Below are 13,454 nucleotides of genomic sequence, written 5' to 3'. Positions count from 1 at the left end.
CCAAGTTTGATTCTCTGCAACCTGTAAGTGCAGCATTATTGTTAACCTATGTACTGACCTCCATTGCACATTGCTGCCACCTGCTACCACAGTAGGTTCTGCCAAAAGTAATATCTGCATTGGCCACAATATGTGTAAGTGTTTTTTTTTTTGTTTGTTTTTTAATTCATCTACCCAAGCTTTGGCTGTTGACAAATGTGATTTGGATGATTTTTTCTTTATTTTTTCTTTAATACTTTGGAGCTCATGCTAGAATGCGCTGTTTACGTTTTTTTTGTTTTTATCTGTTGATTTGATAACTACTTGTCTTCTAGGAGGAAGAAAGAAGTGAGGCAGATGGAGAGGAGGAAGATGAAGATTTGGTGGAGGAGGATGATGAAGATCTGCAAAAAGTACAGGTTAAAAAGAGAAAGCTGTAAGTAATATTTGGAGCAGTTCCAAAAGGCAAATAAAAACAACTTGGCTGCTTTTTCAAGATATTCGTCATGTACAATGGATTTTATATTTATTTCTTGTTTGCCTCCTGTGATTTTTCCTTTCATTTTTGTTCTGTTATTGCTTCCTTGTGCGATGAAAGCAAAGAGCTGCTCTGTAACTTGACTCAAACAAGCTGGAAACCAGTTTATTAAAAAAAAATTATAATTGCTATTAAAGGTTGCAGTATATGTGTGTGTTTATATATGTATACATTTTAGACAGGTGTGGAAGAAATGCTGCAAAGTAAGGATGCTTTAAAGAATAGAAGTGTTAATAGTTTGGGGGTGTAGATGGGACCTGGAGGACCGGACGCTCCGGACCTTCCCCCTATACCCCACCCACAGCCTGAGGGCACTTCAGTTTCCTTAGTGTCCGGCAGGAACTGGACAAACCATTATAACAGAGGGCTGCATTAAGCAGCCCAAGCTTTAATATTATGAATTCATTTACTTTGTTTTTTAACCATACGGAAATTGGTTATAAATAAATAGAGGGGGGAGGCGCACTGACATGCACTTTCTCCGGACTGTCACATGCCGTTGCACACTACACTGTGCCATATATACTGCCGTTGCGCACTAGATTGTGCCATATTACGCATACTGCAAGGAGTTCATTTCACTGTATCGTACTGTATTCTAGTACTCTTGTGACTGGCAGAGGAAAGAATAACAAGCAGGCTCATGTTTCTCCTCCTACTCTTATAGCTTGTAAATCCTGCTCTGTGGGCTTAGCCACAGAGGACCTCATTCAGGATAGTCTCTGTTTTAATTGTTACACAGCCCCAGGTCCATAAGCATCGGTATCTCTACCTCAGGACCCACCCTGTGCTGCTTGTGGACCAAGTAGCAGTCCCCTTGGTAGCTCCACCTCTGCAAATTTTTTTACTCCTCCATGTATAGACGTACTGTCTGCCTCAGTACAGACTTTGGGTAATACCTCTACGGATTTTCAGCAAATGCTGCAAAAAGATAAACCTTTACCTACTAAAGGTGGGTACACACTATAGCGATGTATCTGCAGATGATCGTTCATACACACTGAACGACCATCTGCATGCTGCAGCGGGTCGGGCCAGACTGGGGGCGGGTAGGGGGTGTGACCTAATAGCGGAAGGTGTGGCCACACCTCCTTCGGGGGGAAAAAAACAATCGTACGCTATGCGCTGGGGAGGGGCGTGCTTTGTGCCTCTCAGCCTGGCGCACAGCCAATGGGGGACGTGATCGCTCCCCCCCTTTGGCATAGGAGACTGCTCGGGCTGCTGCTTTAGCTTTAGCAGCCTCGGACAGTCTCTCAGTGCAGCCCAGCACACAGCAGCGTGTGCTGGGCTGTTGTGGATGGGGAGCTGTGCCGGACCCGGGTAAGTAGTATCCGCTCGTGGCCCCCCCCCACCCCTCTCGGCACCCTTGTGTACGGGCGATCGGCTGATCGCCCTTACACACTTGCTGATGGACAGATATGTCTGCAGACATATCTGTTTCATTGGCTGTGCAACACAGCCAATGCGATATGTCTGAACGACATTGTTCAGACCTATCGTCTGTACACACTGGCCGACAGGGGTACGATATATTGGCCGATCAATTGACCGGCCAGTGTGTACCCAGCATACGCCTACTAAACTTACTATATCTTCCCAATCCACACAGTTATCTGATTCTGAGATCATCTCGGGAGGCAGAAGACTCAGATCTCTCTCATTCTGACTCAGTCTCAGGAGAAGAGGATCCACCCTCTAAACTAAGTATGCCTGCTCTTGTAACAGCTGTTAAAACTATTCTACAAATAGAAGAGGATGAACCTGCTCCTAAGAAAAAACATGCACTTTTTAAGCGACAAAAGGTTTTTTACCAGTTTCCTACCTCTGACCAGGTATCTGATCACATGAGTGAAGCTTGGAATTTCCCCGGTAAAAGGTTTCAAATTTCAAAACTGTTTAGTTCCTTTTACCCACTGTCAGCTACTGATTGAACGAAGTTCACCCAACGTTGGATTCATGCCCATTCATACTGCAACCTCCTTGAAGGAGACCACAAGGAGGTTGCAGTATAGACATATAGGCGCTATTACTCGTCCTGCTAGGGCTTACGGCCTGGCGGGCAAAAGCCATTGAGAGTTGCACAGAGGCCCTAGAAGAAACTTTTGCCCCTGATGCTTCAAGGGAACAGCTGTAATACATATCTCACATTAGAGATGCAGCCTCCTACTTAAGTGAAGTGGCTATGGATACGGCTCTCCTGTCCTCCAGGATATCTGCCGCTTCGGTAGTAGCCCACCATATTCTTTGGCTACATTCCTGGAAAGCCGATTCAGAATCAAAACGGGCTCTAGAGTCTCTGCCTTCTGCAGGAGACATCCTATTTGGTCCAGAATTGGATAAAATTGCGACTACTTTGTCGACTAACAAGATGGCGTTCCTGCCCTCTACATATAATACAAAGTCGCGGACGTCATCCTTTCATCCTCAAGTCAAAGCCAAGCGTCAGTCCTTTCCACTGCAACAGACATCAGCCAAGCCTAGGGCCACCTGCCAAGTCTGAGGACAAGCCTGCAGCATGACGGGGGCGACTTCAATTTGCCCAAGTTTGGCATCAAACCACGTCAGATCCCTGGGTAAGAGAATTGGTGGTCTCCCACGGATAGCCCTCTCCTTCCTGAGGCGCCCCAACCGTTCCTTTGCACAGGACCTCCATCGGACTCAATTAAGGCCCCGCTGCTCCAAAAAGCCATTCAGTCCATCCTTAATGAAATCGGGAGTAATAATTCGGGTCCCCTCCTCACAATTTAGCAAGGGCTATTATTCTACCCTTTTCTTGGTTCAGAAGCACAATGGGTCTCATCGGCCTAACCTCAAGTCTCTGTACAAGTTTATCAGGGTGCCCAGATTTCGTATGGAAACCCTCCATTCTATTATCCTAGCGATTTTATGATCTAGCGCTTTCTCATCAACAATATCTCCGGTTTGCTACACTGCAGCAACATTACCAATTACAGGCTCTGCTGTTTGGCCTCTTAACAGCCCCTCAAGTCGTTCAGAATCTTCCTAATGGCGAACAAGATTGAGCACTACAGCACAGGTCGATTCATTCTGCAAAGCAGGCCTTGGGATCAATGGTGTCCACCTTTTGACATGGTGGAGTTCGCCTCGTTTCACTCCAGGCTCCTCCAACACCTGATCCTCTCCAGGTGCAATGGGCTAACCCATCTGCTCATATCCGCCTGTTCCTAGCCTGGTGGCTACAGACGTCTTATTTGAACCAGGGTTGCCTCCTTTTGATCCTGGACTTCGCTCTGCTCACCACGGTTGCAAGCCTCCGAGGGTGGGTTGCAGTAACTGGCCAGCACTACTTCCAGGGCCGACGGTCCCCAGTAGAGGCAGTGTTGGCAATCAACGTCCTGGAAATTAGAGCCATCTACAGAGCTCACTCTGGCTCAGAATAGTCTGAAAAACAGACCAGTACAGTCCGACAATGGTACGGCCGTGGCCGACTTCAATCACCAAGACACTCAGTCATTTGGCAATGAGAGAAGTGTCCCGCAATCTCCCAGCCATCTCCGCAGTGTTCATCCTAGGGATTCTCAATTGGGAGGCGGATTTCCTCAGCCGTCACGACGTGCATGCAGGAGAATAGTCTCTACATCCAGAAGTGTCTAAGCTTCTAGTGGACTAATGGGTCTTCTGGAATTGGATCTCATGGCCTCCAGACATAACCACAAACTTCCAATTTATGGAGCCAGAACAAAGGACACCGACGCTGCCTTCATAGATGTATTGTCGGTGAAATGGAACTTCCATTTAGCATATCTCTTCCCTCCAATTTCCCTGCTTCCTTGAGTGCTTTGAAAGTTCAGACGGGGGAGGCATAGTCATGTTACTAGCTCCGGCCTGGCTCAGACGTCACTGGTACTCCAATCTTCAAAGGCTCTCCATAGACGTTCCTCTTCAGCTTCCTCTACGAGTAGACCTGTTGTCTCAGAGTCCATGTCTACATATGGACCTAGCCAGTCTGTCTTTAACGGCTTGGCTCTTGAGTCATCCCTCCTAACGGCTAAGGGTTTCTTCAGCTATGTGGTCCAGACCATGCTAAAAGCCTGTAAACCAGCCTCAGCCAGGTTCTACCACAGAATATGGCATACATATTTTCAATATTGTGCTCCAAGAAACTATAACCCTCAGGTCTTTAAAGTTTCTAGAACTCTTGCCTTTTCTTCAAGCTGGATTGGATCTAGGCCTCCGCCTAGTATCTGTGAAATTGCTCCTATACCGGATGTTCATAAGTTCATGCAGTGTCTTCTATGAATACAACCTCCCTGTGTCCCTCTCCATGGGATTTGTCAGTGGTGCTCCAAGTACTTCAGGAATCTCCATTCAAACCCCTGAAATCAGTGGATGTCAAATGGCTCACTACGAAGACTGTTTCTTCTGGCTATAGCATCTGCCCGTCGGGTATCTGATTTAGGGGCACTTTCATGTCGCTCCCCCTCTTTGAAATTCCATCAGGACATCTGTTCTTCGAACACGCCCAGGGTTCCTTCACAAGGTGGTTTCTCGCTTCCACCTGATTGAGGAGGAAGTTGTGGTTCCGGCCTTAAATTCACCAGACCTCTCAGCAGGTGAGGCCTCTTAAATGTGGTCCGTGCTCTAAAGATCTACGTGGACTTATTGCTTCCCTCCGGAAATCGGACTCCCTCTTTGTCCTATATGTACTCCACAAGAAGGGACGGCCAGCTAACAAACAGACTCTGGCCAGATGTATTTGCATGATTATCTCACAGGCTTACACGCAGACGGGCCTTCCTGTGCCGACTACAGCATGCTCATTCTTCTCGCTCTGTGGGTCCCTCGTGGGCAGCCCGGCGTGGTACTTCAGCTGAACAGCTATGCAAGGCGGCCACCTGGTCTTCTGTTCTTAGGTTTTATGCCTTTGCTACATTTTGCCTCTCAGGATGCTTCCTTTGTTGGAAGGGTTCTCCTATCTGCTCAGGAGCATTCCCACCCTTGAACAACTGCTTTGGGACATCCCCAATGTCTCCCTGTGGAGCCCTATGGACCTTGAAGACGAAAAGGAGAGTTATGGTAAAACTAACATGGTTATTTCTTTCTTTGAAGTCCGTAGTGTCCACAGGGCACCCTCCCTGACGCTCCTAGCTTCTGAGTTTTCTTCTCCTGGTCACTTGTATACCTTCTCTGTGAGAGTGTGATTCCTCAGTGTGCCAGTCTAACCTTCTCTCCTATCCTGCCTTGGGCTTGATAAGAAAACTCAAGTGCCCTCAGGCGGTGGGCGGGTATAGAGGGAAAGACAGGAGCATCCTGGGATTAAAAAGCTATGCTGTCCGGTACTCCAGGTCCCACCTACACCCCCAATGTCTCCCTGTAGACCCTATGGACTTCGAAGAAAGAGTTAACCAAGGTAAGTTTTACCATCTCTACTTTTATATTAATGAACAAAATGCAAAGTTAATGCATAAAAGAGAAATCTAAATCCAATCAATATTTGGTGTGACCACCCTTTGCTTTGAAAACCGCATACATTTTTGTAGGTACACTTGCATAAAGTCAGGGATTTTGTAGGATTATAGTCGGGATTATGATTAACAAATCCTACCAAATTGGTGATAATGATCATCATTTCCATATGTAGGTTGAAACAGTCATTAACTGAAATACACAGGAGGCTTAAAACTGGGTGTGGAACAGCCAAACTCTGCCACAAACGTGAGGCTGTGGAAGACCGTTTCATCTCACAGGTCATACACCATGGCAAGACTGAGCAAAGCAAGAAGACGTAAGGTAGTTTTACTGCGTCAGCAAGGTCTTTCCCAGGCAAAGATAGGGGTTTCAAGATGTGCTGTTTAAGCTCTTTTAAAGAAGCGCAAAGAAACTGACAACGTTGAGGACTGTAGATGGAGCGGTCTGCAAAGGAAAATTACTGTATCAGATGGAAAGACCCATCATGCTTGCTTTCCTGTTCCCTACTTCTGCTATAGCTTCCTTACAGTCCTGAGCCTCCAGGAGGGGGAGGCGACAGATGAGTCACCGAGCAAGGAGGGCCTATTCCGGTACCAAACCATGTCCGCAGTGGCGGACCCTCGCTGTCAGAAGAGTGCATGGTTGAGAGACAGGTCATAGCTAAATAGCAGCTAAGCCCTGCCTCCTTTACTCAATTACTGATTTAATTTCCTTTTTATGGTACACTTTTATAATAGGTGTGTGTTAATGTATGTGTATAAAAATGTGTACACACACACTTATGGGGGTTTCATGTCCTCTCAATCCACTAACAATGTGTTTACACATCTGTCACAATTTAATGTGTAGTAATTGGTGATGGATTCATATTAAGAGTATTTTACGAATTATTTCACTTGTGAAACAGCTTGTGTGATGCAGACAATCCTGCTTTAAACTTTTTGTGGTTCCTATTGCAAGATTCCTCTTTACTTGAAGATGAGCTGTATAAGGCTTCACAACAGAAGTTAAAAAAACATTAAAAAAAATTGTACGGTCACTAAAAATGTCATAATAAATCGGTCACCAAGCTTACATTTACTAGTGTATAAAAATGCTTGTAAACGGAATAGTGAAGTCTTGTCCTGTGAAAATTCAATGTTCATAATGTTTGTACCAAGTGATCACGATTGGATTAAAGCGCTACCCCTTTTGAAATGGTTGTCAATCTATTGCAGAAAACTTCGGGACTTTATGGAAGATGAAGCTGAACTCTCAGGAAGTGAAATTGGGAGCGGTGATGAGGATGAAGGTGATGGCGATAATGAGTATGAAGAAGAAGCCATCGATGAAGAGCTTCCTTCAGATGAAGAGCTACAGGACCAATTAGTCAAAATACACAGGAAGGTTACCATGGATGAAGACCAGCGCCAACTGCGGCTGTTCCAGGAGTGTTACTTAGCTGATGGGGATCTCCACAGCGATGGGCCTGGGAGGACAAGGAAATTCAGATGGAAAAACTTTGGTATGTATGGAATATAGCATGTTCAAAAATATTGCTTTACAGCAGACCTGGTATTGAGTTGGGGGTATATGTATATTATGTGTATGTAGCGTTCCAGCTAGGCTGTTTTAGCGGGGTGTGGCGTCCTGCCCTCCTTCTGGAGGGCAAAAAAGCACCCTGCCCTCCAGAAGGTCGTCAAAAAGCGACCTGCCCTCACAGCCTGCGCCCGGCATCTTTTCTCCCTGTCGGCAGCGCTTGGGGACTGCCCGGCGTGTCCGTAAGTGCCAGGCACGCCCCCAAGAGTGACAAAAAGGGGATGCGTCTTATAGACATGCCCCCTTTTCAATGGCCACACCCCCTTTTCGGGCGCACGCATGGAAGTGCCCTCTAACTCCGGCGCCCTGCCTGCCACCGGAGCTAGAGAACACTAATGTATGTATTTATGTACACATATATTTTGTACTGTATATACTGTATATATTTTTTTTTAATAAGTGAGAGACTGTCTGTTCCTTATGCATGGCCAGAGTTTTAGATCTAGCTCCACCAAATTTGGCATGGTGGTGTAGTTTAACCAGGATTAGGTTTTTGCCTAGGTTTGAACTTCATCAGGGCCACACACTGTCACACAATCTCTAAAAATAGGGACACACTTAAATTGGACAGATTTCAGAGCTGGCGCTAGTGGAAATTGGCAGTCTGACAAAAACTTGTGCTAAAGCTAAAAATGTATCCTTTTAACTTCAGTCTAGGCAAGCATTAAATACAGAGCTGTTGTGTAAAAAAAAAAACATACATTTTCCCACACACACACACCATTCTGGTTAAGCCACACAGAGCACATTCAGGTTATGCCACAGAGTAGTACACATTATGCCATGCAGTAATGCTCCTTAAACTACACAGTAATACACATTACACCACACAGTAATGCCTTTTGCAGTTTATGCCACATTGTAATAGTGCCTCACAACATTATGCCCTTTCCAGTAGCCTCTCGCTTTCCCCTGTGTGCCATCAGTAGCCAGCAGGTGTGGATTTGGGTGGGGCCCGACTGCCAGATCATTGCAGCTGGTGCAGCGGCAGACCTGAACAGACAGTGCCGGCGCAGTTTGAATCTGGCGCCGGTCGCGAGCCAATCGGAGCTTGCAAAACGGCAGCCAATCAGGAGCTGCCAATGCTGATTGGCTGCCAGTCCATGAGCTCTGATTGCCTCGCAACCAGCGGCGCTGTCTGCCAGTGCGCAGCTGTAATCAGCTGGCGGGCTGGCACCAAATCAACAACATTGCTATCACACGGTCCCCCCTCGATTGCCCTTACTGGACCGACCCACTTTGTGTGCGTGACTGGGTTCACCGTGAGCAGCGGGTCACAGACGCAGCTCCAGGACCATAGCAGTCGCACCTTTTGCACCCACGGTAGTTACGCCACTGTTTGTCATGCATGTTCACAAACGGAGTCCTTTTCAGGATCAATGGAATGGGGTTCTAGGCGAGGACAATGTAAACAAAAGCTGCAGGTGTACTTCAGGGTTCAATCTTCAAGCCGGGTATCCCAGCTAGTTCTTTATATGGTCAGGTGCATAAATATTGGAACATTGACAGAATTTTCATATTTTGGCCTCTATTCACCACCACAATGGCTTTGAAATGAAACAAACAAGATGTGCTTTAACTGCAGACTTTCAGATTTAATTTGAGGGTAATTACATCCAAATCAGGTGAACGGTGTAGGAATTACAACGGTTTCTATATGTGCCTCCCACTTTTTAATGGGCCAAAAGTAATGGGACTATCAACTCAAAAGCTATTTCATGGACAGGTGTGGGCTATTCCCTCGTTATTTCATTATCAATTAAGCAGGTAAAAGGTCTGGAGTTGATTCTAGGTGTGACATTTGCATTTGGAATCAGTTGCTGTCGACTCTCAATATGAGATCCAAAGAGCTGTTACTATCAGTGAAGCAAGCCATCATTAGGCTGAAAAATCAAAACAAATCCATCAGAGAGAGAGCAAAAACATTAGGTGTGGCCAAATCAACTGTTCGGTGCATTCTTTCTTTTTAAGAATGTTTCAGAGAGCTCAGCAACACCAAAAGACTTGGAAGACCACGGAAAACAACTGTGGTGGATGACAGAAGAATTATTTCCCTGGTGAAGAAAAACCCCTTCACAACAGTTGGCCAAATCAAGAACACTCTCCAGGAGGTAGGTGTATATGTGTCAATGTCAACAATCAAGAGAAGACTTCACAAGAGTGAATATAGAGGGTTCACCACAAGATGTAAACCATTGGTGAGCCACAAAAACAGGAAGACCAGATTAGAGTTTGCCAAATAAAATCTAAAAAAGCCATTACATTTCTGGAACAACATCCTATGGACAGATGAGACAATCAACTTGTACCAGAGTGATGGGAAGAGAAGAGTATGGAGAAGGAAAGGAACTGCTTATGATCCAAAACATACCACCTCATCAGTGAAGCATGGTGGTGGTAGTGTCATGGCGTGGGCATGTATGGCTGCCAATGGAACTGGTTCCCTTTTATTTATTGATGTGACTGCTGACAAAAGCAGCAGAATGAATTCTGAAGTTTTTCAGGCAATATTATATGCTCATATTCAGTCAAATGCTTCAGAACTCATTGGACGGCGCTTCACAGTGCAGATGGACAATGACCCGAAGCATACTGCAAAAGCAACCAAAGAGTTTTTTAAGGCTAAAAAGTGGAATGTTATGCAATGGCCAAGTCAATCCCCTGACCTGAATCCGATTGAGCATGCATTTCACTTGATGAAGACAAAACTGAAGGGAAAATGCCCCAAGAACAAGCAGGAACTGAAGACATTTGCAGTAGAGGCCTGGCAGAGCATCACCAGGGATGAAACCCAGCGTCTGGTGATGTCTATGCGTTCCAGACTTCAGGCTGTAATTGCCTGCAAAGGATTTGCAACAAAGTATTAAAAAGTGAAAGTTAGATTTAGGATTGCTTAGTTTGTCCCATTACTTTTGGCCCATTAAAAAGTGGGAGGCACATATAGAAACCGTAGTAATTCCTACACCGTTCACCTGATTTGGATGTAATTACCCTCAAATTAAATCTGAAAGTCTGCAGTTAAAGCACATCTTGTTTGTTTTCATTTCAAAGCCATTGTGGTGGTGAATAGAGGCCAAAATATGAAAATTCTGTCAATGCCCCAATATTTATGCACCTGACTGCATGTAATCTACACCGTGATGGTCACAATAACCACCTCCTACATGTTTTGTGTCTAACATTTTAATCTGGATGATTTGGTGCCTGTCAGACCCCTACAATAGTGTACTTGCGATTTTTAGTGTTTATAAAAAAAAAAAAAAAGTTCTATATTATGAATGACCGTTTGCTTTGTTAGTATGATAACGCCACAATATGTCCGTCGCTCAAGGGGGCTGTGATGCCACTTTTTACAGCGATGATTGCGGGTCACCGCTGCATGGTTTGTATTCGTCGTTTTGGTTACGGCGTGTAACTTCCTGCATCCAGGACCTATGACAGCGCTAGTTTTAGCGTAGTCTATAGGTTGACTGGGGGGGGGGGGGGGTGTGACATTTTGCTGCACGCAATGCCGGGTTCCCAGAGTTCTCAATTGTGACACTTCTGGGACGTGGCAGCAGGCGTGCAGCTTGGCGGTTCCTTTACAGGCAAGTCCTATTGCTAGTGCTCTGATTTGACACATACTTCCCTATTTTGACAATGTTTGTGCCTATTACTGTGCTCATGATGAAGGTGGATGTCTACTGAAATGGCTGTCGGGCCAATGGGTCGATTTGTATATTGACACCAGGCTATTGATGAGCATACTGCCTGCCTATTGTTATATGTGACATGCACTATTGACTGAATTTAAAACATACAAAATCCTTTTTGCATCTTGAGGGGATGTGCTGGTCTGTTGTAGCCTTGCATGAAGCTGACAATTAGACATTTACACTTACATATATATTCTCCCGATCAACATTTCTGGAACTTGGGGCCGTGTGCAGGGCCTTCCAGTTGTCAAGTCACGTTCTTCAAGGAAATGCCGTGCAGGTTCAGTCCGACAACACCACCATGGTGGCGTACATCAACCATGAAGGGTGCACTTGCAGTCGAGCAGCGATGACAGAGGTGTCACGCATCCTGTCTTGGGCAGTGTTCATTCCAGGAGTCCTCAATTGGAAAGCTGACTTCCTCAGACATCACAACGTGCATCCCGGGGAATGGTCTCTTAACTCCTTGTGGACAAATAAGGCCTGCCGGAGGTGGACCTCATGGCCTCCCGTCACAATCACAAGTTATCACTGTACGGGTCCAGAACGAGATGCAGAAGCAAGCTTGGTGGACGCTCTGTCTGTGCACCTTCCAGTTTGCGTATCTATTTCCTCCGATGCTTCCTCGAGTTCTTCGGAAATTCAAGCTGGACTGCGGCACAATCCTGCTGGTGGCACCGGCTTGGCCCGGACGTCCTTGGTACTCAGATCTTCTGAGTCTCTCCATCGACACTCCGTTCCTGCTGCCTCAATGTCCTGTCCTGTTGTCTCAGGGTCCTTGTTTTTACCCGGATCTGGGTCGCCTGTCTTTGCTGGCGTGGCACTTGAGACATCCATCTTAAGGTCCAAGGGCTTCTCCAGCTCGGTCATCAGCACGATGCTTCGGGCACGCAAGCCTGCCTCAGCCAGGTTTTACTACAGTGTGTGGCATACATATTTTCAGTGGTGTAGCACTAGAAATTACGATCCTCGAGTGTTTGTGTTTTCTAGGATTTTGGCATTCCTTCAGTCTGGTTTGGCCTCGTTAAGTCCATGTTTTTGCACTCTGTGATTCCAGCGAAAGATAGTTCCGCTCCCGGATATCCGCACCTTTTTCCAAGGTGCCCTCAGGAATCAGCCTCCCTTTGTTCCCCCAGTGGCTCCTTGGGATTTGGCGGTAGTTCTTCGGGCCCTCCAGGATCCTCCCATTTGAGTCTTATCATTTTTATTGAGTTTTGAAACCCATCCAAACAAAATAACAAATTACAATATGATGGTAATATCAGCAGGCATAAAATATAAATCAGATAATCAAATGAAGTGATGCACATGGAAATAACATAAGTCATGATAAATGCCAAAAATATAGACCATAGTTATTACAAAACCGTACGAATAATGTAATGCGGACCCATAGGCGCCATCTGAGCCCACGTGATCTAAAACTATATGGGACAGACTATGTAAACAAACATACTATCAAGACAGTGTGTAGTATTCAACTATATCATAACAGGATAAAATACGTATGGTAAACTTTGAAAAAAAATGTAGAGAAAAAAAAAACAATTCCATGCTTGCCAACATATAAATTTGAACAAAATTTAAATACATACCCCCCCCCCCCCCCCAGAAAATCCCAAATCAAACCTCTTAAACCCCCCACCCTGTATGACCTAACCCCAAACTAGGTATACTCTGATCCCCTAACCCATGACTAACTAGCCAATCTCTATACCTAAATCCCCCCCTCAATACTAAAGAGAAATGAGTACATTACGGATAAATGACTGGGGCAAAAAAAAGAAATGGCCGTGAACTGGACACAACAGGCCTCTCCCATAAAATAGTAAGTTGCACAGTAGTATTCGGATATAATGGGCTGAAAACCAACATAATAGACTTGGGCAGATGAATCTATATAGTGAAATGAGGAGCATCTATACTCATACCTACAGGAAATATCCATCCCAAAAACGGGAAACCAGCATAATAGACCCCCAAATTAAACAGATAAGTGTACACAACAGCTAGAGAGTCAGCTATACAACAGACCTGGTTATAGCAGAAGAATAGTTAGACAGAATCGCATATACAGGATATAGCAATAATTACATGACAAAAAACGTATACATAATAAATCAATATTAAAATGAAATAAGGAGCTTTAGAAAAAATAATCCAATTATAGTTAAAACAGTCAAGGTGGATCATACCTCTTCAAGAGCCGCAAATAAAGCCATGCCAGGACATCC

General features: G+C 45.3%; 1 protein-coding gene across 1 annotated transcript in view; it reads left to right on the top strand.

Annotated features, from left to right (window-relative positions):
* The window catches only part of CLSPN (claspin), a 169,529-nt gene that overhangs the window by 117,075 nt on the left and 39,000 nt on the right, over positions 1–13,454 (top strand). Inside the window, exons 18-19 of the mRNA XM_088460613.1 lie at positions 315–415; positions 7,165–7,451. Of these exons, the coding sequence (XP_088316739.1) occupies positions 315–415; positions 7,165–7,451 (388 nt within the window). The remainder of the gene's footprint in view (positions 1–314; positions 416–7,164; positions 7,452–13,454) is intronic.

This window comes from Taudactylus pleione, unplaced genomic scaffold, assembly GCF_031769625.1.
Source record: "Taudactylus pleione unplaced genomic scaffold, aTauple2 ptg000007l, whole genome shotgun sequence".
NCBI lineage: Eukaryota > Metazoa > Chordata > Amphibia > Anura > Myobatrachidae > Taudactylus > Taudactylus pleione.
The sequence above is the reverse complement of the archived record's forward strand: the minus strand, read 5'-3'. Positions and strand labels throughout refer to the sequence as shown.